We start from the raw sequence: 27,566 nt of genomic DNA, 5'->3' as shown, positions 1-27,566 counted from the left end.
TGTGCAAGGAAGAATCAGATGATTTAATTGACCGCAGAAAGATTACAGTTCAGCTTACTTTTGTCCACATGTTCACTCATATACTGCCCAATAAAAGTGGTCAGGAACAGATTGTAAGTTATTTTACCTTTGCACTTTAGGATTACAGAGACCAAATATACCACTAAACTACTGCCCTAGATGAGATAGCACAACGTAGCAATTGAACCTGGGATCTTCCAGTTTTGTATGGAACATACGGTGCCTTTACCCACTTAACCCATAAGCAGCATGGAAAATCCAAGAGAGGATCTAAGCACCTATAACTTTGAAAACTGAAAGATTCTTTTAAGGTCAGAGCAGCAGGAGGATGTAGGTTTAAGTGAATTTTAGTTTTAAAATTAATTAAGCTGGAGCACAATACAAAAGGAAAGAAAATAACAGCAAGTATAAATTCAAACAATGATACTGCTGAACATTAAGAAAAAAAATCAAAAACATTCTAATCCATATTACTCTACGCGGAGAGTGCAGAAATCCTACTGGTTCTTAGAGAATCATTAAAAATTGAGTTTAATTTCCTTTGGTAGGGCATTGCTTGATGGACTTGTAAAATCCTTTTGGTTGTTACTTTAGCTTAGTTGTCAACTCCACATCATGACCTGCAAACAAACAGGGTAATGACAGAGGTTAAAAAAAAAACAAAAATAAAATTGTCACGATTGTGCTAAGGAAATTAAACTCCTCAGTGTGGTTTTTCAATTCTGAAACTTGGTAGGTATTACCTGTACAAGTTGTTGCAAATGTTAAACATCTTTTTTATAACATTTCTCTCATTTTCTTGCACCAATGTAAGACTAAAAAGATGTTTGGTGTCTTTCAACTAACAATCTCACAATCTAAAATAGCAATATATCTTTTCCCTACTTTAGTCTGTCAATCTACAGCACACTTGAAAACAAAAATGTAAAGAATTGCAGAATTCATGTTCACCTACCTGTGATGAACAATAGCCTTTAACTGAGGCACTGAGATGTTATTAGAGAAGAGAAGAATCAATCACAGAATTTCCTTCAAATACTACACTACACAGGTTAACCAAAGGCAATGATTGTGAGATTCCAACTCAATGCTAAGTTCAGGGAGCAATGTGCCTCTACCTCACCCCAACCCAACTGTCATTTTAGAGTACTAAAATCTCCCCAAGTTGGCTGTCAGAAACAAACACATGTCAGTGATATACAAAAACTCCAGGAATTTCAGGTCAAATGCTAGTTTTGCCAGTGATACCCACATTCCGTGAAAGATTTAAAAAACAAATTTTGTTCCCTGCCTGTTCATATACATTTGGACTGACCCAAGTTGGCAACTGACGTCTTCACTGAACATACATGGTGATGAAATGTGCAGCATTTACAGCTACACCCACTGACTCTTTGCTAGAGTATGAAAGCCCTCCATTATCTCACCTGGTTATTCTTCATGTATGCACCAACAGAGTATTAGTAACCTATTTAAGCATGGTCATCAGGGCCAAGCCCAATCCTGACCTCACTGAACAGATACATATACAAATATATGCACTTTGCTACATGCAGTTACTGGATAATGAGAACCAGCGACCACAGCTGATGGTTCTTGTCCCAGGCCTACACGCACTGGGAGAATTTCTCGCAACCTAATTGCTGCCTTGGAGTAGATTAGTTAACATGAAGGTGGGATATTCTGATCTGTGTGGTTACGTACTACACTGAGTAATGTCGTTAAGTCACTGGGGACGCTGCAGACTGCAATCATAACTTGATCTGTTTTTATAGTTCATTCTAAATTACCATTTGAACCACAGTATGTTTTAAAAAGAGTCACATAAGCTTGATATAGGAACTAAAGCAAAAATAAAACCAGAATCAAGTTGTAATCCACTTGAACATTGCCTCTGTTAATTTTCTTTTGTAGTTCTATAGGCAAGCAGCAAACACCAGCAACCGCTCAGTGGTGGAATGAACATATTACATTTAATTATTTTCCTAATAGTTCATTCACATTTTAGCTACATGGGGAACCGTAAGTAAGCTTTTCGGGAGAAAATGTGGTAACATTCTTAATGCAAAGACATCATTAGGCATGCCACAGTGATTAAGAATTTCCGACAGTGAGGGTGAGGTTCTCTCTAAACATGCAAGGAGCAGTAGCATAGCCAGGGGTTGTTAATGGTGTGAGCAAGTAAAGGAGACTTAACAGAGGAATGATAGAACCATTCTGAAGAGATTAACGTCACCATTGTCCCCAGACAGTGATTCAGTGTGGAGTGAGGACTTGAAGTTCAGAACTGAAAGCAGACCTTTTAAGTGGCAAAGCATCTTGAGCGAAAACTGGGCTGAAAATTCCAAGCGGGAGGGAAGGGGCAGGACACCTCCCTAGCATTGCCTGTAAATTCAAAATGCTAGGATTTAACAAGTAAAAAGAAGAAATCACAAAGAACTTAGAAAAACAGTGACAAATGAGTGAGAGAAAAAACACAATGTGAGAAAACAAGTAAATTTGAAAGAAAGAATGCAGCGAGAAAGGCAGAAATACAAAGGAGAAGAATATGTTACAAGCATGAATGAAAAAAATACAACAAAAGAGACGCCACTTAGGAATTGAAGACTTCCACAGCAATCATTCAAAATATAACCATTTAAAAAATAATAATAATCTGTTGTCCTGTGGTTTTCGTTAGAAAATGTCCCTTTTGAAGTGTTTAGCAATGAAACACATTCAAAAGTTGCTGTCACACAGTCCTCAGAGGCCGAGCACAATTACTCCCAAAATCACAACACAAATAGTTCTTAAAACATAAAAAATGAGGAGGAAGAAATAGGCAACATTATGCAGATTTTTTCATTCTTAGTAATAGCTGTATGGCTTTTGTGAAATATGGAGCATGAGATTACTGGGAGCCAGACTAAGAAAGGTGAAAACAAAACTACTTGAAAACTCTAAAGAAGCAAGTCCTTCAACTTCAATTTAACATTAACAGGAGCAACTTGTATTCAAGGCATCCCAAGGCATTTCACAGAAACACAATCAGGCAAAAAAATGACACTGAATCAAAATAAAGTTAAAGTGTAATGGCAATTTATTTAAAGGACAAAATTCATACATGTAGTGCAGACTGAAGTTACATGATAAAATTCTTTGTATTGTGTCCAACAGTGTGTGAGCAACTCTGATATGTTTCCAGTAAGCACAGTGCACAGGATAAATATACAATAATGTAAAATTTTTGTGAAATCTACTGACATGTTGAAATAAAATTGTGACTAAGTTGTGTGTCATTACTCCTTTCATTGCTTCTTCCAAGTGATGGTGTTCAACACGGAATAATACTGAAAGGTCCATTTGGGGTTAGGAATTGGGTGATTAGCAGAAGGTTCTTTGGTATTGTGCAAACTAAAACTGTGTTGCTTTGTGTGGCTCCAAGTAATTTATAAGATACCCAGGGCCTTTACCACCTCACACCATTCTATGCCCACTTCTGGTGGGTTTTCCTTGAACTTGAGGCAAGCTAGAACCAGTTGGGGTGATCCTGAGTCTCATGGGGTCAGCTTGTTCCTTGACTAGTCTATGGGGCATCTCTCTTAATTTGGGGAACAATTCCCAGATGTTGTAGAAGGGGTGTTGCAGGACTGTGTCAGTTGTCCTGACAGAATAGCTGGATATTAACAAAAGATTAATGCAATATTTTTCTTAATATTTTATGTTCCATTGACTGCACAACAGAGTGACTAGCTGGACTATGTAAAGTCAACTTTGCAGTGTTTACTGGAAACACATATATGCCAGACTGAGTAGGCTAACAAATCCCCTTCTCAAAAAGACATTAATCAATCAATTATGTTTTTAATGACAACTGAACAGTGTCACAAATATATATTGAATTCAACATCACAAGCAGCCGTGATGCATCTTAGAAGCTTATTTGATTTCATAACCACTACATTGTCATACACACAAAGAGTGGCTGAGTATTATCACCACTAACCAAGCTGGTCAAGTCCTGAAGAGCTGCAAGACTGAGTCTCCGTCAGGTGGTGAAGCAACCAACAAGATGAAATATCGTCCTACCTGACATAGACATATCAGTCTGAGGTAACATGATAGCAAGATCTACACATTTGTAAATAAAGACACACTCCATCATATAGTGTTGAATTGTCCAAGAAGATTAAGGATAGAGATAGTGGCCGAAACCAGTTATCCACAAGGCACTGTGGGCCATCAGCAATCAAAGAATTATATACCATCATAAGCTTTAACTTCACAGCACATTACTGACTACTTCATTAGCAGCAAGCCAGATGATCTCTGATTCATTGGGGAATGTAGAACTTGTCAGCAGCATCTTAAAATCTTAGAATGAAGTGACAACGTGGTGAACATGCTAAACACCAAAAGTAGCATATTATAAACAGAGCCAAGAAATCCAATAACAGGCGAAGAAATCAGCAGGTGGTGGTTCTATAAGCATCTTCATCCTTAGCCATAGTGGAGCTAAACATCAGCATAAAAGACAAAGTTGAAGTTTTACATGAGTGTTGAGTACAGGATCCGAATCAGCCTCTTTTAGAGGATCCCAGCATCAGAGATATCACTGTCCAGTTAATTTGGTTCATTCCATATGACATTAAGTAGCTGCTGAGTTTGTTGAATACACGGGATACAGTGAAAGCTCTGCATGAAGATAACATTCTAACAGGAGTGCTTAGTGCCTGCTCATTAAAATTAGCTGTCATCCCAAATGGTTCCAATGCAGCTAAACACCGACATTCAAACCAGTTTCTTCCCAATCTTCAACAAAATAAGGAAAGAATCATTAATTGTGCCATTCACATATAGCTTGCTCACCAATGCTTAGCTTGTGTTCCGCCAGAATCAATCAGCTTGAGCCAAACATCCAAGTAGCAGTCAACCAAGAAGCTGAAACCGTGGCCAATAGTGTTCAGGAAGAAAACCCTCTAATCATATCTGATGTATAAGATGATTGTCATGGGCCAATAACTGCATTGCCAGGACATCATTGCAGGAGTTCCTCAGCAGAGTGTCTGGCCAAATTGTCTTTACCTGGTTCACCAATGATTCTCCTTCATGAAGTCTGAAAGAGACCTCTTCACTGACAATTATATAATATTCAGCTCCTTTCATAACTCGGGTAACAAAGCAGCCCGTCAGCCTGGACAACAGCCAGGGTTGAGTTAACAAGTGACAGCCAAAATCTACACATTAGGTGCCAGATTATGATCATTCGCAACAAGAAAAAGCATAATCACCATTCCCTGGCCTACAAAAGTGCTATTATCACCAAGTACCCCAGCATCAATCTCGGAAATGAGACAGCAGCTAACACTGACCATCTTAACTAATCATGATGCGGAGATGCCGGCGATGGACTGGGGTGAACACAGTAAGAAGTCTCACAACACCAGGTTAAAGTCCAACAGGTTTATTTGGTAGCAAATACCATAAGCTTTCGGAGCGCTGCTCCTTCGTCAGATGGAGTGGTATTTGCTACCAAATAAACCTGTTGGACTTTAACCTGGTGTTGTGAGACTTCTTACATCATAACTAGAGCAGCAGGGCAAAAGCTGGTTATTCGTTACTTGCGGCTCACAACCTGATAACTCAAAGCTTCTGCATCATATACAAGTTTCAAGTCAGAAGTGCGACAGCACTTGCCTGAATGGGTATGATCACAACAATATTTGAAACCAACTGGGCGGCATGGTAGCACAGTGGTTAGCACTGCTGCTTCACAGCTCCAGGGACCTGGGTTCGATTCCCGGCTTGGGTCACTGTCTGTGTGGAGTTTGCACATTCTCCTCGTGTCTGCGTGGGTTTCCTCCGGGTGCTCCGGTTTCCTCCCACAGTCCAAAGATGTGCGGGTTAGGTTGATTGGCCATGCTAAAAAAAATTGCCCTTAGTGTCCTTAGATGCGTAGGTTAGAGGGATTACTGGGTAAATCTGTAGGGATATGGGGGTAGGGCCTGGGTGGGATTGTGGTCGGTGCAGACTCGATGGGCCGAATGGCCTCTTTCTGTACTGTCGGGTTTCTATGATTTCTATGATTTCAACTACTAAAGAGCAGTCAACCTGGTATACACTCTGGCATACACTCCATATCTATCCAGTCTGCCATCAGCACACTATAGCTACTATATGCACTATCTGAAGAATGCACTGCAGTAATTCATCAAGGTTGCTCCAGTGACACCTCCCAGCTCCATGATCTCTATCACCAAGGACCGGTGATCAGAGTGGATAAATCCCCAGGACCGGACAGGGTATTCCCACGGACCTTGAGGGAAGTTAGTGTTGAACTTGCAGGGGCCCTGGCAGACATATTTAAAATGTCAGTATTCACGGGGGAGGTGCCGGATGATTGGAGGGTGGCTCATGTTGTTCCGTTGTTTAAAAAAGGTTCCAAAAGAAATCCGGGAAATTATAGGCCAGTAAGTTTGACGTCGGTGGTGGGCAAGATATTGGAAGGTGTGATAAGGGATAGGATCTACAAATATTTGGATAGACAGGGACTTATTAGGGAGAGTCAACATGGCTTTGTGCGTGGTAGGTCATGTTTGACCAATCTATTAGAGTTTTTCGAGGAGGTTACCAGGAAAGTGGATGAAGGGAAGGCGGTGGATGTTGTCTACCTGGATTTCAGCAAGGCCTTTGACAAGGTCCCTCATGGGAGGTTAGTTAGGAAGGTTCAGTCGCTAGGTATACATGGGGAGGTAGTAAATTGGATTAGACACTAAGCCAGAGAGTGGTTGTGGAGAATTGCTTCTCTGAGTGGAGGCCTGTGACTAGTGGTGTGCTGCAGGGATCGGTGTTGGGTCCACTGTTGTTTGTCATCTATATCAATGATCTGGATGATAATGTGGTAAATTGGATCAGCAAGTTTGCTGATGATACAAAGATTGGAGGTGTAGTGGACAGTGAGGAAGGTTTTCAAAGCTTGCAGAGGGATTTGGACCAACTAGAAAAATGGGCTGAAAAATGCAAATGGAATTTAACGCAGACAAGTGTGAGATATTGCACATTGGAAGGACAAACCAAAGTAGAAGGTACAGGGTAAATGGTAGGACTCTGAAGAGTGCAGTTGAACAGAGGGATCTGGGAATACAGGTACAGAATTCCCCAAAAGTGACGTCACGGGTGGATAGGGTCGTAAAGAGTGCCTTTGGTACATTGGCCTTTATAAATCGGAGTATCGAGTATAAAAGTTGGAGTGTTATGGTAAGGTTATATAAGGCATTGGTGAGGCCGAATTTGGAGTATTGTGTACAGTTTTGGTCACCTAGTTACAGGAAGGATGTAAATAAGGTTGAAAGAGTGCAGAGAAGGTTCACAAGGATGTTGCCGGGACTTGAGAAGCTGAGTTACAGAGAGAGATTGAATAGGTTGGGACTTTATTCCCTGGAGCGTAGAAGATTGAGGGGAGATTTGATAGAGGTGTATAAGATTTTGATGGGTATAGATAGAGTGAATGCAAGCAGGCTTTTTCCGCTGAGGCTAGGGGAGAAAAAAACCAGAGGGCATGGGTTAAGGGTGAAAGGAGAAAAGTTTAAAGGGAATATTAGGGGGGGCTTCTTCACGCAGAGAGTGGTGGGAGTGTGGAATGAGCTGCCGGATAAAGTGGTAAATGCGGGGTCACTTTTAACATTTAAGAAAAACTTGGACGGGTTCATGGATGAGAGGGGTGTGGAGGGATATGGTCCAAGTGCAGGTCAGTGGGACTAGGCAAAAAATGGTTCGGCACAGACAGGAAGGGCCAAAAGGCCTGTTTCTGAGCTGTAATTTTCTATGGTTCTAAGGACAAACATAGACAAGAGTAATAATGGGGCGATTTTGAGCATGTACTCTCCGTCTGCAGGAAGGGTGGTGTGTGCTCAAATCCAAAGAGCATGATTTGCGCGTTCCGATCTTATCAGCCGCTCGCTGTTGAAGTAGTGTGAGCATGTTGTTGGACCACAGAAAGCTAATTTTCATACATTAGCATGTCAGTAGCTAACCTCTGGCATTCCCCCCCCCCCGGATATTCAGCAGGTGCCGATGCAATGTCACGCTGCCACCATTTACAACAGCTTTGCATAAGCGAGCACCTAGTGCCCCCACCTCTTAAGGAGATTTTGGAGGTGGGCACAGACACAGCCAGCACCCTCCGTGGTGTACACGCTCAGGGGGCACCAAAGAGGACTCGGGAAAACACAGATAAGTTCAACTCGGGGCCAAGGGTGGGGGCCCCAGAATCATTTTGCGCAGAGGGGTTGGGAGTGGTCACTTGCAGGCCTTGCTTTCCCTTCATGTCAGGTGCCCCTTGCTTTAAAGGGTTTGTGGAGGCTGGTATGCAGGCAGCGTTTCCCATATCCTCCCTCCTGGGTTCCTGTCCACATCGCAGCTGAGAGAGTGCCCTTCCTTAGTGGGGGCTGGCAAAAGGGCTGGAAGACGTAGCACTACCATTCTCACACTCCACAGGGATGAGACACCGGGTGAGTGCGGTGGTTCCCTCAAGCTTGGAGGCATGAACAAATAGGGTGGATGGAGGCTCTGTCGGTTAATGAAGTGAAATTTATTGCCAAACATTCAAAACAAAAAGGTGATCTATCTACACTCGTGCCTTTATCACCCGTGCCTACTAAGTGCTGACGGTTTCTTAATCCTTCTGATTCTGCCACTACATCGAGGTGTATTCTCAGGATCCACAACTGAGGTTGAGGTGGCCTGCTTACTTCTACCCCCTTATACCTGAGATTACCTTGGTGGTTGTCCTGTGGGGGCTGGTTCCTTGAGGGGCCAGGCCTGCTTTCAGGCAGCACAGACGTTTGTCAGTTTCCCTCCTCAGTGTTAGGGGCTGAAGGCATGTCGCTCACAGAGAGGGGGTGTCAGATGGGCTAGAGATGCCCAGGGATCCCTGGCTGGAGGGCCCCAGGCTGTAATCCTGCTGATCCTCTTCCTTTCGGGTTCCTGGTGGCTCCTGTGCTTCTCCACGGGATGCAGAGGCAGCTGGAGTGAGATCCAGAAGCCCCATTGTCCTCTGGTGCTGACATCTTGGCTTCCCACCAATGTTTGCACCATGCACTCAAAGCCCTGCACCATGGTCCTGACATCTCCTGCCATGGATTCCAAGTCCTGCAGCAAGGTCTCCACTGCAGAATGTTGGCCTTGACATTCTGCAGTGAAAGCACCATCTCCTCAGACAGAAGGCAACAGGACTCCAATTGGCGCTGCACTCCGAGGAGAGCTGTTGTCATTTTTTCCTGTTATTCGTTGTTTTGCCTTTGCAGCTCCAGCAGCTGTGGGACAACTGGACCCAGGAGCTCCTCATTAGTAAGGGGCTTAGCAGAGTCCTGGGCTCTGGCATCCCTCTAAGTGATGTGGAGATGGTGGCGTTGGACTGGGGTAAACACAGTAAGAAGTCTCACAACACCAGGTTAAAGTCCAACAGGTTTATTTGGTAGCAAAAGCCACTAGCTTTCGGAGTGCTGCTCCTTCGTCAGGTAAGTGGGAGTTCTGTTCACAAACAGGGCATATAAAGACAAACTCAATTTACAAAATAATGGTTGGAATGCGAATCTTTACATGTAATCAAGTCTTAAAGGTACAGACGATGTGAGTGGAGAGAGGGTTAAGCACAGGTTAAAGAGATGTGTATTGTCTCCAGCCAGGACAGTTAGTGAGATTTTGCAAGCCCAGGCAAGTTGTGGGGGTTACAGATAGTGTGACATGAACCCAAGATCCCGGTTGAGGCCGTCCTCATGTGTGCGGAACTTGGCTATCAGTCTCTGCTCAGCGACTCTGCGTTGTCGTGCGTCGTGAAAGCCGCCTTGGAAACGCTGTAGGAAAGGATGTCCCAAGGCATGGTACATTGGGGAGACCATGCAGACGCTAGACAACGGATGAATGAACACCGCTCGACAATCACAAGGCAAGAGTGTTCTCTTCCTGTTGGGGAACACTTCAGCGGTCACAGGCATTCGGCCTCTGATCTTCGGGTAAGCGTTCTCCAAGGCGTAGACAGCATATTGGCTTAATAGTTGATCTGAAGGAAAGTAGCTCTCTTAATGCAGTCTTTTAGACTACAGAGAAGTGTCAGATGGCAAACACAATGGGCACAATCTTACCAGCTGTTCATGCCACACTCCTGCTGCAGAGCCAAATCTCCGTTCACTGCAGCAGGATGGGAAAATCCCACTGGCATGAACGGCCGTAACATTCCAGCCGATATGTTGAAGTCCTGAAGTTTGCCTTGAAGCAACAGCTTTCTGAATCAGAGTTGAAAATGATACCAACTCAGTCAAGTTGTTCAACAAAGCTGAGCTATTAGTCTAAATCTCCTCAACTATGGATTGGAGTGCAGGAAAAAGGTAGATCGCATTATTGATAATCCAGCATTATGATTGCAGTTGAAACACTGCTAAAATAACTGGAAATAATTGGTTTTCCTCAGAGGACACTGCAACGTAAGTAACAGACTCAAAACCATGGAGGGAAAATAGGTCAGGATTTTTCTTGAAAAAAGCAATAAAAACGAAGAACAACATTTTCTGAACTTAGTCACTGATGAAACAGGATGACCATTAGTACAATGGGAACCTCTTGATAGTTAGAGCAGGATCCAAGGCATCAGCTCCATATCTCAGGTTGCCCTGACCAATCATAAGAGGGTGAGTGGGATGCTATAGATCCTGCCAAAGGAAGGATTTTTAATTGAAGGGATTCCTACACGAGTTAGAATGACTGAACAGGAAATGGATTTTTGTGGCTGCAGCAGTCGTAAGAATGGAGAGGACATGTAGGAGGGTTGCCCCTCATATCCCTCTTACCCTTACCAAGAGGTCTTGCTGCAGGATCTGAGGGACTGCAATGAAGTGAGTATACCTCTCCAACCAAGTAGGCATGCATAGAATTGACCAAGGAGTTCAATGACAGAAATGTGGTTCCTCCAACTGGAAATGGTTTACCAAGTGGATCCAGGACATCAGGGCTTCAGTTAAGGTGAGTGGCATGACAATTTCAGGTGTCATGCCACATACTCTGACTTTCCCAGCATTCTTCTGCGTAAATCTCCTCTGAATAACATTCCTTGCAGCTCCACTCATTCCTCTTTTGCCAGACACCTCATATCCCTTTCTAAGCAGTCATCACTCACCCCCACCTTTTATCCTCTCATACCCATGCCTCAAAGTCATCCTCCACAAATGTTGTATTTCCCTGCTATCCACACAAATGCCAACACTCATAACTCTTTGCTTTCCCTACTTCAGGGACAAGAGAGCACACGAGAGCAGAGAACAGGCAGAGGGCGCTCCAGTGACAGACACTGGCAATGCACATAAACCTCATCCACTGAGAAGGAGGTCTTGTTCCAAGAGACTGCAGATGTCAGTAATGATGTGGAGATGCCGGCGTTGGACTGGGGTAAACACAGTAAGAAGTTTAACAACACCAGGTTAAAGTCCAGCAGGTTTATTTGGTAGCAAATAATTTGGAATACCAATCAGCAATGACATGTCATAAAAACTTCTCATGAAGCCAATACATATTGAGAAAACAAATCTTCTGCCTGTAAACCCTGTATTGATGATTTTACTTCCTTGGAGATTAATCTTTGTGGCTATGCTCTATGGAGTAGCATGTGGCTGAGGGGAAGGCAACTATTGTCAGTGTTGCCCGTTACTGGTGTTGTTGTAGGCATTGGTTCTCCTCCTGCTCTTTGTCAGAGATGCAAAGTAGAGCTGTATAAGCTGCCCCAAGGCCAGCAGTAGGGAGGTGCAGTTAAAGGTGAGTGATGTGCTCGACAGGGAAAGTAACTTCCAAGAAGTTGACAATTACTTGTCCAGCACAGAAAACTCTCTTGAGGTGTGATGTGAGCAGCAGCATCTCACCTGGCCAGTGTTGAAGCTCCTCAGTTTCACTGATCAAAGAATGCTGACGGCTTGTCAGTTTCACTGCAGTAGCACACCCGCTGGCACACTCACTTCAATGACCATGGCGAATTCCGCACAACTCATGAAATCGTCTGTTGCCTATTAAATCTAGAATCCTTGGTTGAAACAGATAATTGCTTACCAGAATATTTAAATCCCTTACAGAACACGGATGAGCACCCCACCTAAGTGCAAGATAATGTTGAGACCCAAATCCAATGTCAGTTTTAGGGGATTTACTTCCCTTCAGGCATCCTAAACCCACCTACCCGGGAAACTTCCCCTTTGAATGTAGAACTCTAAATATTTTTGAAACATTTATTTTCTCCTTTTCACAACCTTGATTGAAAGGTGTCCTACAAATTGTTTTGAAGTTTAGATTTTTATGCTTATCAAGGTTGATCATTTGGGGCAGCACGGTAGCACAGTGGTTAGCACTGCTGTCTCACACCGCCAGGGACCTGGGTTCAATTCCCAGCTTGGGCCACTGTCTGTGTGGAGTTTACACATTCTCCCTGTGTCTGTGTGGGTTTCCTCCGGGTGTTCCGGTTCCCTCCCACAGTCAAAGATGTGCTGGTTAGGTGGATTTGCCATGTTAAATTCTCCCTCGGTGTACCCGAACAGGCACCGGGGTGTTGCGACTAAGAGATTTTCACAGTAACTTCATTACAGTGTGAATGTAAGCCTACTTGTGACACTATTAATAATAAATTAATTAATTGTGTCACATGAAATGCAGAGCATGAATGTGTGCACTCAACTATGTGCCTGTCTTTTTGCTATGCATTTTCGAGAAAACTAAAGCACGACTGCAATATGTGAGGCAACCACAGCTAGACAAGCACAAGTTACATCTCCTTACTTGCTCAAGTTCACTGACCCAAGGGGTTGGAGTTTTGACAGTAAACAAACACAAGATGGTTAGATTGATGAATATGGCATGTTCTAATCTGAGCACATAGTGCAAGGTCTTAAGGATGAAGGCATTTTAGGACCATACAAGCGGGACGTTCATATGTCATATCGTTCTGTATCAAATGTACCTATATAACATACACCTCATCAAATGCATTACATCTTTCGGTATGTCTCCTGCTATTCTGAACTGTAGCAATATTCAGTGATCCTAATGTGGGTTAGCAAGAAAAATACATTTTCCTCCTGTTGAGTTATCACCATTTCAATCTAGAGTGACAATCTATTCAATCATAGACACATCACAGTCAAGAATACAAATACTTTTCAGGCGAGCTACTGAGCAGAAGCCAAGGCCCAATCTTATTCTGGTGACTAGTATGAAGGTATTAAGACTAATTAAAGACCTTAACTGTTGCTTGGGGTGAGATAGCTAATTTAGTAGATTGAAGCAGTGTTTATTCTAAATAATAGGGTTCAATGTTTATAGGTGGGGAACACTCATTGGACTACTTAAGCACATATAAAAAGACACTTGGAGAGACTGGTGGTGGGTTGTTGTGTTAGGGTCTGTACAAAATCTAAAACAGTAAAGTATGACCTCTGCTTGTCCCCTTCGCCAACTGACTATCAGAAGCTAAACAACCAGGACCCTTTCTAATCCGTTTACGTCAGTTCAACACTCAGGAATGAACTTAATAATTGAGCCACTGGGAGTTACAAAGTCTTTTATTGCAATACGTTATCCCTGCTGAAAGTTTTCATGTGATGATAATAAGAGGTGATGAAAAAGGGAATTGAACAAACAGAGTAATTTCCAACTGGGTTAGAGTGGTATTTTCTATGATTTGCTTAAACTTCCCTTTACTTGTCTGAAGGCGGCAAGGCCCGATCTCCTGCCTTATATTAGCCATGGTGAAGTGCGACAGAGGGATCAACTGTACATATAATAGATCTGATGCTGTATATCACCGCCAGAGGAGTCAACTACATCTGAACATTCCACGTTGGATTACGTTTCTTTGTGTTTTCCTACATTAAGGGCTGCCTGCTGTATTAATTTGCAAATAGGCCACACTTTCTCAGTCACAATGCTGAGTAAGGGCATGGCCTGCATGAGTTATTACTTATTTCTCTGGAGGAGAGTTCAATTTGGGGCATGACATGTATACAAAAACAGCCTGATGGTGTGTCTATAAGGGGTTAAATTAGAGGTTACTTTTTATCTAAATTCCTTACCATGAGTCTCTCTTGTTCCAAAGACTTCCTGCTTTTTCTTTCCAGACTTTGATCACTAAGGAAAAATAATGCACATGAAGAGGAAAATCCTGTAAGCAACTAACTGAAATATCTATGAAGTGATTTAGTATTTGTAAAGCTGCAGTGGAGGTAATGATCAGGAATAAGATAAAGGTGCTGCAAAATTCATGTCATTTGATATCCTTTCCAAAGTTTTCTCCTATTGTCCTGAAGCCATCCACCAGCCATTGGTTATGTGTGAGCTCAGACAATGAATTCCAACAAGCTATCTAATTGTGGGGAACATCAAAGCCAATCCTGATGTCTCCTTCACAGTGGCAAGCACTGCTACATCACAGTCAGGGACCCGGATTTGATTCCCAGCTTGGGTCACTGTTTGTGCGGAGTCTGCACATTCTCCCCTCGTCTGCGTGGGTTTCCTCCGGGTGCTCCGGTTTCCTCCCACAGTCCAAAGATGTGCACATTAGGTGGATTGACCATGCTAAATTCTCCCTCAGTGTACCCGAACAGGCGCTGGGGTGTGGCGACTAGGGGATTTTCACAGTAACTTCATTGTAGTGTTAACATAAGTCTACTTGTGACACTAATAAATAAACTTTAAATATCCTTTCAAGCAAGTGTGAAAAATTGAGACCGTTTTCATTAGAACAAAGATTACAGTGTGCTTTATCAGGAATGTTTAAATTTATAAAGGGATGGGACAGAGTAGAGAGAAACAGACTATTTTAGGTGATTGAAGTAATAAAATTAAATGAGATTTAGGATAGAGAACAAGATATTTTTTTTTATGCAGAGGGTTATGAGGCTAGGAATACACCACTGGAGTTAATGACTGAAGCAAAAGCACTGTCGTCATTATAAATAGATGATTGAAGGAACAGGGCCTAATGAAGGAATGGAGCATAAAGGGTTATTAGAACATGGTGGACAGATGTGAAGAGGACTAGCGTTCACATGAAGAATAATCAACACTGTAGACTGGTCCAGTCAAACAGCCTATTTCTGCTTTGCAAATGAAAGAGTGCCAGCAAAAACACTTAACTGTTTTTTAGATGTTTTTTCGTAACTGGTTGTAATATCATCATCACTTTCCTCTGGCTCCTCAGGTATAGAGCAGTCCCTGAAGTTAAAAAAGTCCAAATGTTAGGATTTTGTGACCAAATTTAACACATACCAGGGCAGCTTTTAACTTTTGGACAGACAATGTTACCTCGCATTCCAACCGTGAAGAAGCTGCAGTCATGTTGACATCAGGTGTCCTAATACAGTTTGCCTTCTTCAGGTTGATGCAATATTGGGTGTCCAACTGGCAGTAAGTCTGACAGTTGCTGGGGATGGGGGACAGGGCGTAGGCAGTGGTCACAACCACAGGAGAGAAGATGCCTGAGGTTATAACACTCTTGCTCCTTCTGGCACCACAAAAGTCATTTAAAATTCAAGTTTTTAACAACTTTCAGACTGTATCGACAGTAACAAATGTTTGGAGAGTGCAATGTGCACTGTTTGATTAGATCTGTACTGAAATGTCATTTGGAACCCTATGTAAGTCAAAGAACACGGTGGCACAATGGTTAGCACTGGTGTCTGACAGCGCCAGGGACCCGGGTTCAATTTAGGCCTTGGGTGACTGTCTGCATGGAGTTTGCACCTTCTCCCCGTGTCTGCATGGGTTTCCTCTAGATGCTCCGGTTTCCTCCCATTGTCCAAAGATATGCAGGTTTGGTTGATTGGCCTTGCTAAAAATGCCCCTTAGTGTCAGGGGGATTAGCAGGGTAAATATGTGGGGTTGCAGGATAGGACCTGGGTGGGATTGTTATCGGTGCAGGCTTGATGGGCCGAGTGCCCTTCTTCTGCACTGTAGGGATTCTATAACATCAATTTGCATATTAAACAGCACCTAGTACCTGAACTAGGTAGGTGCATTGGGCACCTAACAATTGGACCTTGTACACTTCACCAGAGCATCGTCAGGATAACTGCCAATTAGCAATGATTTCTGCAAGTTCCCTCTGGCTTGAGTGAGAGCTGAAACATCATTCTAGTAATATATAATTTCCCCTCCCCCCCTCCTTCCTGTCCATCATGTACACATTACCACCATTCATTAAAGCAATCATTTTACCAGTTGGATGCAAGAGACTCATATCTGCTTGTGATGGCACATTAATTCCTTCTTACCTGAACCTGGGGTCAGGATTCATGTTACAGTACCAATTTTCTGGTAGTGACTCTGGGTCAACTTCTGCTGGCAACTTACGCCATTTCATGCATGTCTCACATTGCACCCAAGCTTGGTCAGGGGCAGTTCTGAGTGGGAAAGCAACACAATAAAACTAGAACAAGTACTTTGTCAAACCATTCTTACATTAAACATAATTTTCAAACGCTGAAGACAATTTGGATGAATAGTCACACTCTCAAACATGATAGAAGCAACTGAGAGGAGTTGAGGGAATCCATTGTAGAATCATTTATTCCTAACATATTCAAGGCAACAACTTACCAATAATACATGAAAAGTGTAGTTAATATGCAATTATACATACAGACTGAAAAAATCTGCTCTCAGATTTGGATACACTGATTTTTGACATTAGTCATTCAACATTTGTACCAGCTAGCCCCCATTAAAATGTTGAACATTAGCATGATCTGTTTTAAATAATTTCAATTAGGTTCCCCAGAGCTGAGGCAACATATTTTTGTGATGCATTTCATTGCCCAACAGTCTGTGAAAATCACTAACCGTAGAAAATCTCAGCGAGGAAATAAATCTAAATTGGATTAAATTATACCCCCATAGTCCATAATTTCAAAGTCTGAGGAAAATGCAACATTATTTTGAATCTGCCAATTGAAACATGTGTGATTGTCGAGATTGGTGACTGTAAAATGTCTTCCAGTGATAGTGCTGCAATTTATAAGGGTTCCAAATGGTGGGGATCATAAACAATTGGATGGCACACTGCAAGGAGACATGGAAACTGAGAACTGAATCAAAGTAGGCTCCAAGGTGGAAGTACAATTAAAAATCTCTTACCGTGGCTCTTCTACCATCTCTGTACTATCTGCTTCCTCCTGGCTTTTCTTGGTTTTCTTTTCCTTCCAGTAATCATTCAGTTTCTGCCCCAGTGCCTGCATTGTCAATCTGAAAAACAATTATCTTAGGCTTTTAGGTTATGCTACTAGTAAAATAAACATTATTTAGTACAATTGATCTATGGTGCTTCACAATTCTTATTCCATGACAGAGAACTGCTACTCCAATTGAATTTTCAAGAGATTAAACAAAGTTTTTGAGAAACCAGGTGAGGTCAGTCTCAACTGTAATCTTTTTTCATGTTAAAGTAGTCTGCAGGTGCTAAATGAGTGAATTTCTGTAAGGGTTTTCCCACATGTCCACTGTAATTTAGGCTCAAACTGTAAATGTTTCTTCAGGATTTCCACAGCTATTCTGCTCAAGCTAAAGCAGACCAACAGGAGAACCTTCCTCCCAGAAATGTACCTGATCAATGCTTAAACTCAGGAAGAGTGGGCACTTAAGCAAAGCACAGGAAGTCTATTTGCTGCCTGAACAATCATGCTGCAATATCCTCTGGATGGTCAAGCTGAAAAAACGATTTGGTGGATAAATTTACAAATGGAGAGAATAAAAATCAAAATCAAACATCTATTTCCAGCCACTATTGGACATTATATCGATGATTCATTACATTGCTAAATTTAGCAATGTGCATTATAGATAACTAGTGATATTAAGGTATTGTGCTTTTGTTTTAGAAACACCTTAAAAATGTGTGGCACATTCGACATTTATTAACAATCTGTTCCTGTATATTGCAGAACATTAGCAGGTTATCACTTCACTTCTTTGAAACCAGACACCTCTTTCAATTCTAACAATAAAAGTGTAAGATCCAACAAAAATGCTATAGAAATATCACAGGTGCTGGAAATCTGAAATAAAGACAAAATGTATGGGCAACACTCAGCAAGTCAGACAGAATCTCTTTTGGGAGAGGAAAGTAGTGTCAATGTTTCAGACAAATGATCTTTCGTTGGACTGAATGCAAGTTTGAAGATCAGCACCTCATCTTTTTACCAGGTGCTTGACAACCCTATCACCTTAGCACTATTTATTAAACCTTGGTTACATCTTACAACATGGATCTTACTACTTTCCCTCATTTCCCATTTAGAAAATAGTGACATGCAAACTGAAACTAATGCATGAAACCACTGCTCCACTGTTTCTTGTGCAGCAGGTGTTGGTAAAGTGGGATGGGTGTACCAACATTTTTGTGCACAGGAAGACATCTCACAACACCAGGTTAAAGTCCAACAGGTTTATTTGGTAGCACGAGCTTTCGGAGCGCTGCTCCTTCATCAGGTGAGTCCTGTTGCTTAGGGTGAAGTACCCCTATTAGTACATGACCAGAGGTGTAATTTGGACCCATGGTGTCTTCCACCATGCTTTTGTCCACTTGAACTTCTACTATTTTGCCAGATTTTCTCTGCTTGCTTCACATTTTGGTGTTCTGCTGTATCTACTTGCACATCACCCTTGTCTCAGATACATCCTATATTTCTCTAATTTCTCTCATTATTTCACCATTTTATCCCACCAGCAGGATTAAGGAAAATCTTAAGGCTTTTTAAACATATATAAAGAGCAAGAGGGTAGCCAGGGAGAGGGTTGGTCCACTTAAGGACAGGAGAGGGAATCTATGCGTGGAGCCAGAGGGAATGGGTGAGGTATTAAATGAGTACCGTGTGTCAGTATTCACCAAAGAGAAGGACTTGTTGGATGATGAATCTGGGTAAGAGTATGTAGATAGTTTGGGTCACATTGAGATCAAAAAGGTGGTATTGGAGCTCTTGAGAAACATTAAGGTAGACAAATTCCCAGGGACAGATGGGATATACCCCAGAATACTGAGAGAGTCAAGGGAGGAAATTGCTGGGGCCTTGAGAAAAATCTTTGAATCCTCACTGGTTACAGGGAAGGTCCCAGAGGATTGGAGAATAGCCAATGTTGTTCCTTTGTTTAAGAAGGGTAGCAAGGATAATCCAGGTAATTGCAGGCCAGTGAGCCTTACGTCACTGGTGGGGAAATTATTGGAGAGGATTCACTCCCACTTGGAAATAAGTGGATATATTACTGAGGGGCAACATGGTTGTGCGAAGGGGAAGTCATGTTTCGCTAACTTGATTAAGTTTTTCAAGGAAGTGACGAAGATGATTTCTGAGGGCAGTGGATGTTGTCTATATGGACTTCAGTAAGGCCTTTGACAAGGTCCCTCATGGCAAATTGGTCCAGAAGGTGAAGTCCATGGGATCAGAGGTGAGCTGGCAAGATGGATACGGAACTGGCTCAGTCATAGAAGACAGAGGGTAGTAGTGGAAGGGTGTGGTTCTGAATGGAGGACTGTGACAAGTGGTGTTCCTCCGGGATCAGTGCTGGGACCTTTGCTGTTTGTAATAAATGATTTGGAGGAAAATGTAACTGGTTTGATTAGTAAGTTTGCCGATGACACAAAGGTTGGTGGAGTTGCGGATAGCAATGAGGACCATCAAAGGATACAGCAGAATATAGATCGGTTGGAGACTTGTATGGAGAGATGGCAGATGGAGTTTAATCCAGACAAATGTGAGGTAATGCATTTTGGAAGGTCTAAGAGTATTGATAGGCAGAAGGATCTGGGTGTACACGTACACGTACACACTGAAAGTGGCAATGCAGGTGGAGAAAGTAGTCAAGAAGGCATACGGCATGTTGCAGCTTTATAGAACCTTAGTTAGGCCGCACTTGGAATATAGGGCTTGATTTTACCATTTTCATTCGAAGTGCTGAACCTGGGCATATTGCAGATCCGACTTAGAAAAAGGTCTGATCTATTTTTGTTTTGGATATTTTTTGTCAAACGTGCGTATGGGGGCGCCTGGGTGCTTTCAGGCGCCCCCATACGCACTCAGCCTGAAAAAAAATTGCGGGTCCCATTTGCACTGTGCGCAGGGCTTAGCACGTCCGAAACGATCGGAGCTCTGAACTGCGCATGCGCAATTAGAAAAAAATTGAAAAAACGCACCCGTGTCAGATCGCTCCCGGGCTGCAGAATGCAGAGAAAGCGGCCCGGGAGCGAAAAGCGGGAGCAATGGCCCCCACAGACATCACTGTCCCCCTTATCCACCCCCCCCCGCTACCCAGACCGATCACCACCCCTGCCCCCCTCCCACTGATCGCCCGCAGAGGGGCAGCGGACCCCCTTGCCCCCCCCTCCAGTGAGCAATCGGGCCTCCCCCACCCCCTCCTCCCACCAGAGACACATCTTACCCGTCTCCCTCCTCCCCCCCCCCCCCCACTCAGAACGATCTGGCCTCACTTCCCCCCCACCCCCAGAGAATGGTCTGGCCTCACACATCCCCCCCAGAGACTGGTCTGGCCTCACTCACCACCCCCCCTCCCAGACAACGATCTGGCCTCACTCATCCCACCCACTCCCAGAGGAACATCTGACCCGCCTCCTCCTCCCTCCCTACCAGACAACGATCAGCCCTCCCCCGTACCACCAGACAACGATTGGCCCTCCTCCCCTCCCCCATCAGAGATACATCTGACCCATCTCCTCCTCCTCCCCCCCCCCCCCCATCCAGACAAAAATCTGGCCTCACTCCCTCCCCCCCCCCCCACCCCAAAACCAGAGAATGATCTGACCTGCCTCCCTCCTCTCCCCCACCACTGATCTGAGTCAGAGTGCCGTTGGAAGCACTGAACGCGCTCTTCAGCAGTTGGAGCGCCTGATTCAGACTTTTATTCAGCAGGTTCATTTTGGCGCGATTCCGGATCGGCGAACGCAGCAGTAAAGGGGGAAATGCTGATAAAGTTGGATGGGCAGTTCATTAATTCAATTTAAATGCATGCAAATCCATTTAAGTCGCCGTTGCGCCCGTTTCAGGCGCGAATTGGATCGGCGCCGTTCCCGGGTTTCGGTAAAGTGGCCATCTGTGTGGACGTGGGCGCGGATCGCGTTAATGACCTCACACCCGACTTTACCACATTTTCGCGCCTGTAATGGTAAAATCGGGCCTATAGTGTTCAATTCTGGTCGCCACACTACCAGAAGGATGTGGAGACTTTGGAGAGGGTACAGAAAAGATTTGCCAGGATGTTGCCTGGTATGGAGGGCATTCGCTATGAGGAGAGGTTGGAGAAACTTGATTTGTTCTCGCTGGAATGATGGAGGTTGAGGGGGCGACCTGAAGAAGACCATAAGATTATGAGGAGCATGGACAGAGTGGATAGTCAGAAGCTTTTTCCCAGGGTGGAAGAGTCAATTACTAGGGGGCATAGGTTTAAGGTGAGAGGGGCAAAGTTTAAAGGAGATGTACGAGGCAAGTTTTTTACAAAGAGGGTGTTGGGTGCCTGCCTCCCGCTGCCGGGGGAGGTAGTGGAAGCAGATACGAGAGTGAGTTTTAAGGGGCGTCTGGACAAATACACGAATAGGATGGGAATGGAGGGATGTGGTTCCCAGAAGGGTAGGGGGATTTAGTTCAGCGGGGCAGCATGGTCGGTGCAGGCTTGGAGGGCCTCAGGGCCTGTTCCTGTGCTGTAATTTTCTTTGTTCTTATTATCACTTTAGTCATTCCAGGATTTTGAAGAAAGGTTAGCAACCCAAATCACTAATTCTACCTTCCCTTCTCCACAGATCCTGGCTGACGTGTGGAGTGTTTTCAGCATTTTCTGTTTTTATTCCAACAGAAATGCTGCCATTTTTCAGCACTTTAAACAATATGCATTAGCTACAGTTTGCATTTCATGATTTTCTGAGTGATAAAGAAGGGGAAATATTAAGATCCAAGCTGTAAGACACAACCAAGGTTTTAAAAAATCAGATGAGCAAAGTTAAAAATCAGACAATTGCAAATTAAATGACACATAACAATTAGTTCTCGTGTTAAATTCCTAAAATTCTAGCTGGGAATACACAAATCTTGCTATATCCTCAAAAGTCCTTTCTGCTAGTCTATATGACTTAGTGTTAAAAACTTTTCAGAATTGAGAAACCACAATGAAGGACGAGGCTCAGTGCAGGATATTGCAAAGTTGAAACTAGTAAAATGGAAGACTAAATCAGGAACTAGTGAGCAGGTCATATCAAGCTTGTATTTTAAGGGCTTGCAAACTGAGGGAGGTAATGAATGCTGCAGCTTTAAAGAGCTAGGAGAGAATGATACTAGTTTGATTGTCATTGATCGGCTGACAATTTATGTCCTATCATGTAGTCCTGCACTACGTTTAGTACATTGGGGACATATCCTTGCCCCTTTTCATTCCTGATCTAAGTAATAATCTTGATCAAATTATCTGCGGACACAAGCTCATGCGCAACATCATTTACCAACATCTCCCCCAATCTCACAACTGATTCTGTCAAACTGCAGCAATCTTGGATGAAACATCACTTCCAGAAACTCAACATTCAGAAGATCAAAGCATCATCAGCAGGATCTCTGACAGTTTGCTGCCTTACCACATGCAGCACCCCGTGCAAGTTGCCATAATGTTCAGATCTTGACTTTTGAAAGATTTCTGATCATCTTTCATTTAATTGAACTCAAATCTGTGGGCTGTCAGAATAAACTTTGAAATTTATAAAACATTGACTGAAGAATAGAAAACAGTATGTTGGAGTGGAGGAAAGGCTGAATGGGGTGCCCAAGGACTGGTATGGAGACCACTATTTCTAGCCTACACAGATGACCTGCCTGGATTTAGAAACTTGATGTTGGATTGCAACTTTTGCAGACGATGCTAAGCTTTTTAGTGAAATCAAAGGAAAAAGCTCAGGAATGACAAAACAAGTTAGACAAAATACTTATACAGTCAGAACAATGGCAGATGAAATTTAATACAGTAAATTGGAACGTGTAACACATATAGGATAAGTAGAGGATACATGTTGTTCATTAATAGTGTTCAAATAGCTAATGATAAAGCTAAAAAGAAGCCAAGGAGCTTTAGCAGACTCAACACATGCGGAACAGTAAACAATTAAACTAATGAGATGTTGAACGCCAGAAGAATATGTCAGAGGATCAAATAACATTTTTCAGTGCTCTGGTCAGTATGCAAATTAAATATTATTCCCAATTCTGTTCAGGCAGCGCAGAGAAGTGTCAAGAGTATGAATCATGTGCAAAGACTTGAAAAAATCTGCAGATGCAGAAATTCGGGCCAAGGGCTGAAAACAGTGAGGGGGTGAAGGAGTTGGCCCTGAGGGGGTGAAGGAGTTGGCCCTGAGGGGGTGAAGGAGTTGGCCCTGCTTTGATGGGCAGCAGGACCCAGGTGATATCCAATTCTGTGGTTGCCACTAGGGCTGCCATCTTTATCAAAAACCTCCAAAAGCAGCCAGCCCAATCAAAGGATCCTGATGGTGGCCATTGTAGCTGCTGCATGTGAAAGGTATGGTCATATCAATGACTGTGCGCCCTCAATGACAGGCAAAGTGGGGTTTGGGGAATCTGAGGCCAGGCAGCCAGGCCCTGGCATGGGGTAGTTTTATTGAGCACAAGTAGTGATGTTCTTTTAGAGCTGGACATTGCTGCTGGAAGGCATCCCCATGGGCCAAAGTCTGTGCCCAAAAAGGAGGCCCAACCACTCCCCAGAGCCCTCTGAAAGGTCACCAGGGTTTACCTGGCAGTCATTTCACACTGAACCGGGACCTCCTGCAATTGGGAAAATGCCATGTGGAAGCAACAGCACCCGGCAATTGTCCAATTATATATCTCAATGGAGTTTGTGCAGGTCACCTTTTGCACTGCTGGCAAAATGGCATGATGGTGGAGAGACATGGGCATGCCATCTGACACTTTTCCCACATCATTTTGCTACTCTTCATACCTTCCGTCCCAGCCCCAAAGGGCTAGGAAAATCCTGCCCTTGGACTTTTCAGTCCACAAATGAAATGATATTTGATTTGAGAGCTGATCTCAGAGATATAAGAGATTGTTACAGGTATGGTAAATACTAATCTGGAATATTACCTGAAAATAAAATGGCAGTGTAGAACAACAGATTCACAAGATAATTTTAGTAAGTAGTCTCACAACACCAGGTCAAAGTCCAACAGGTTTATTTGGTAGTAGGAGCTTTCGGAATGTCACTTCTTCTTCAGGTGAGTGGCCCACTCACCTGATGAAGGAACAGTGCTCCGAAAGCTCGTACTACCAAATAAACCTGTTGGACTTTAACCTGGTGTTGTGAGGCTACTTACTGTGCCTATCCCAATCCAATGTTGGCAACTCCACATCAAGATAATTTTAGAGCAGATAGCAATAACAACTTATGAATAAAGTATTGGAGGCTTTAAGCCTGCAATAATTTAAGAAACAAATGGATATTACACAGAGGCATCATTAAAACTGTAGTTGAACAATTTGGTCAGACTGGTAGATGTTATTGGATTGTAATCAGGAGTTAAGTGCTTGTCTGCCTTCTCCCAACTTTCCCCACAGCCATTGAGTTTAATTGTAGCATGCTATTGCTGCTCTGGCTGAGATCAACTGACTTCACACAGACCAAGAATAGAGGTCTGATCCTTCATGATCTGAATGGCTTATTTAGATAGTGAAGTCACTGGAATGGGCAACTGGATCCATAATTTGAAGATATCGATTCTCTGTAATTAACAATTCACCATTGTGACTTTTTTTTAAAAACTGGCAAAGAAACTTAATGAAAAGGTGTCAATATTGTAGAGCAAGATGTTTGCGACAACCATATAAGCATTCTACACAATTAGTAGGGTTGCAGGCAGTCTTGTATGTTCTTGTAAAGTTTATCTGCAGAAAGAGCCTAACTACTTGCTAAGGGCTCATCTTTGACGTAATGCATGACTTGTTCTTATTTTGCCAGATAAGTTTGAACAGTGTTTGGTAAATTTCTCTATCTTCACAAACTACACTTGTGAACAGGATATCCTTTGTTGCTAAAGTTCCTGTCCAACAACCACATGAACACCCAACAACGCTGTTTTCAAACTCAGAGTTAAAAATTATTTTTGAGCCACAACACTTGATACAGAATGCCAGACCGAATGCAGCAAAGTGCAATACCAAGGCCCATCAGAAAATGTGAATTATTACTCATCCTCTCCCACTAATAACAAAAACCCAATTAAATTATTGTGAAATACTAGAAACCAATGCAATAAAAATGCACTTGTAAGTACAAGCAGAACTCCAGTATTCTTTACTCGAATTGTTTTATGCACGTAACTTCCCTGAATTTTTTTCTGCAAACATTTGAATGCAAAAAAAAATTGTTTCTTTCTCCCGAGTAATATTTGGTTTTCTCCTCCTTCTCCAATTGTCTCCCTACCTACTCAGGTACCTATTCAGACTCTCACTTACTTTGCTCATCCATCATATGCAAGCCTGGATAATGAGTGGTGGCAGGCTATTTAACTGCAGGGGTATTACAAGCAAATTCAACGCTGCCTTCATTAGACATGTGCATCCACAAACATGTATTTTCTGATAGAAGCCACTGCAAATTCGTCAGGAGCAGAAACCATTGTAAAGTTTGATCACTTAGACTTCTTCATTAGATTATGGATTGATGCCCATTAATCCCTAGAAGATATGGGTATAAATTCTAGAATGCAGAGCTATCCTGGTTAGGTGCATTGACTCGACCAGGTGTCAGATTGTGGCGACTCGGGGAATTTTACAGTAACTTCAGGGGCGATTCTCCCATCATGACCCGCAAATTTTCTAGCGGGTCCGGTCCAGAGAATCACATGTCAGCCATTTCGCGGGATTCACGCATGTGTCCCCGATGCATGCGCATCTCCCAGAGCCAGAGAACAGGCGCAGTTGGGACCGTGCTGGAAACCAGCGGGAAGAGAAGTAAGTGATTTTAATCTGTTTTAAATATATTTTAAATGTAGTTTATACGTCATTATTGGGCCTGGCATGGAACTTATCGGACCCGATAGCATCTCCCACTCCGCCAGGAGTACTTCACGCTGATGGGGTTTAGAGTAGCTCCCCACATTTGGGGAATTAGTGGGAGACCCCGCCGGAGAGAAGAGGGGGCAATCAGGGCCCCCCAGGGGGTTGGGCAGTGCTGCCTGGGCATGGGCACCCTGGCAGTGCCAGCCTGTGCATCTGGCACTGCCCAAGGGGCAAAGTGCCCATGCTGAGGGCGCACCTTGGCAGGTAACTCATCACTCACCTGATGAAGGAGCAGCGCTCCAAAAGCTCATGCTACCAAATAAACCTGTTGAACTTTAAGCTGGTGTTGTGAGGCTTCTTACTGTAGTTTGGAATACTGTAAAGAGTAATTTTCTTGCACAAGAGGACACAACATAACCTTGTATATAACCTGCTATACTCAATTTAGAGAACTCAAAGCTCCAGCAGATTCTCACTGGGCATTGCCTTTTCCTTCTAATTTCAGCTTGTGCACTCGGAGGTTAGCATATTACTCCTACATTAATATTGTCGAGAGTGAAATTCCTCTGACAGAGGGATCAATAACTTATTTGCAAGCAGTAATAATACATTGCCTGGTTACCTACAAATTCCTGAGGAACATATCCTCTGTCCTGTGAACCACTGGGCAGCATTTACCTAGCCGCAGGGTGGTCAGCTCGAATATGAAAAATAACTCCACTAACAATTCTCCCAACAAATTGATAATTTCACAATCCCAACATACAGAAACCCACAGAAAATTATTTACTTGATGGGAAATTTCCTAGCAGCAGGACTAGATATGAAGGGGCTCCTTGCCTCAGTTCAGTGGGAAACTAATTTAAACAGTTAGGGATTCTACTAATGTTGCTTTTTCAGGCTCAACAGTGGCCAAGCAGCTATCCCCACCCACCCCACTGCATGGCAAGACTGTAAATTACATGGAGGCATCCTCTCCGAGACTGCCACTGGAAATGTAGGCACCATCCCAAGGGGCCTGTCAACTTAGTCTGATTATTTTATTTACCATTGCACCCTCTGCATCCCCAAGCTGCCTCAGCAATGCCCACCTTTCCCTGTGTCAGCTGGCCAGGCTCTAGAGCAGTGAATCCTTTAATTGGGCAAGAAACAATTGGAGCCCATCCACTATCCTTAATTGGTGGCGAGCCCGGTCACAGCCAATCAGGAGCCACCTCCAGTAAAATTGCTTAGTTGCTCCTACTTCAGGCAAGCGTATTTTCAGCAACTCCACTTCATCGTCGGGTCCCAAAGCCCTCAGTAAAGTCTTGCCCTACGTGTATAACCCAATACTCGGTTTATGCTGCAGGATTGGTTTTGAGAACAAGAGTAGCCACAGAACCAATTCTGTAACATTGCTGTTTTGTGCAGTACAAGATTTGCATTGGTGTCATTGGATTCCCCAGACACAAGAGCCTAGCAGTAATAGCATACTATAAAGGACAG

General features: G+C 43.3%; 1 protein-coding gene across 2 annotated transcripts in view; it reads right to left on the bottom strand.

Annotated features, from left to right (window-relative positions):
- LOC144492897 (MORC family CW-type zinc finger protein 4) overlaps window positions 1–27,566 on the bottom strand; it is a 128,900-nt gene that overhangs the window by 19,988 nt on the left and 81,346 nt on the right. For both annotated transcript variants that reach the window (XM_078211486.1, XM_078211487.1), the window contains exons 10-13: window positions 17,164–17,271; window positions 16,302–16,430; window positions 15,166–15,243; window positions 14,103–14,157 (exon numbers count right to left, since the gene is read on the bottom strand). In XM_078211486.1, the coding sequence (XP_078067612.1) occupies window positions 14,103–14,157; window positions 15,166–15,243; window positions 16,302–16,430; window positions 17,164–17,271 (370 nt within the window). The remainder of the gene's footprint in view (window positions 1–14,102; window positions 14,158–15,165; window positions 15,244–16,301; window positions 16,431–17,163; window positions 17,272–27,566) is intronic.

This window comes from Mustelus asterias, chromosome 4 (assembly GCF_964213995.1).
Source record: "Mustelus asterias chromosome 4, sMusAst1.hap1.1, whole genome shotgun sequence".
Classification (NCBI taxonomy): Eukaryota; Metazoa; Chordata; class Chondrichthyes; order Carcharhiniformes; family Triakidae; genus Mustelus; species Mustelus asterias.
Note: the sequence above shows the minus strand (reverse complement) of the source record. Positions and strands in the feature narration are given on the sequence as shown.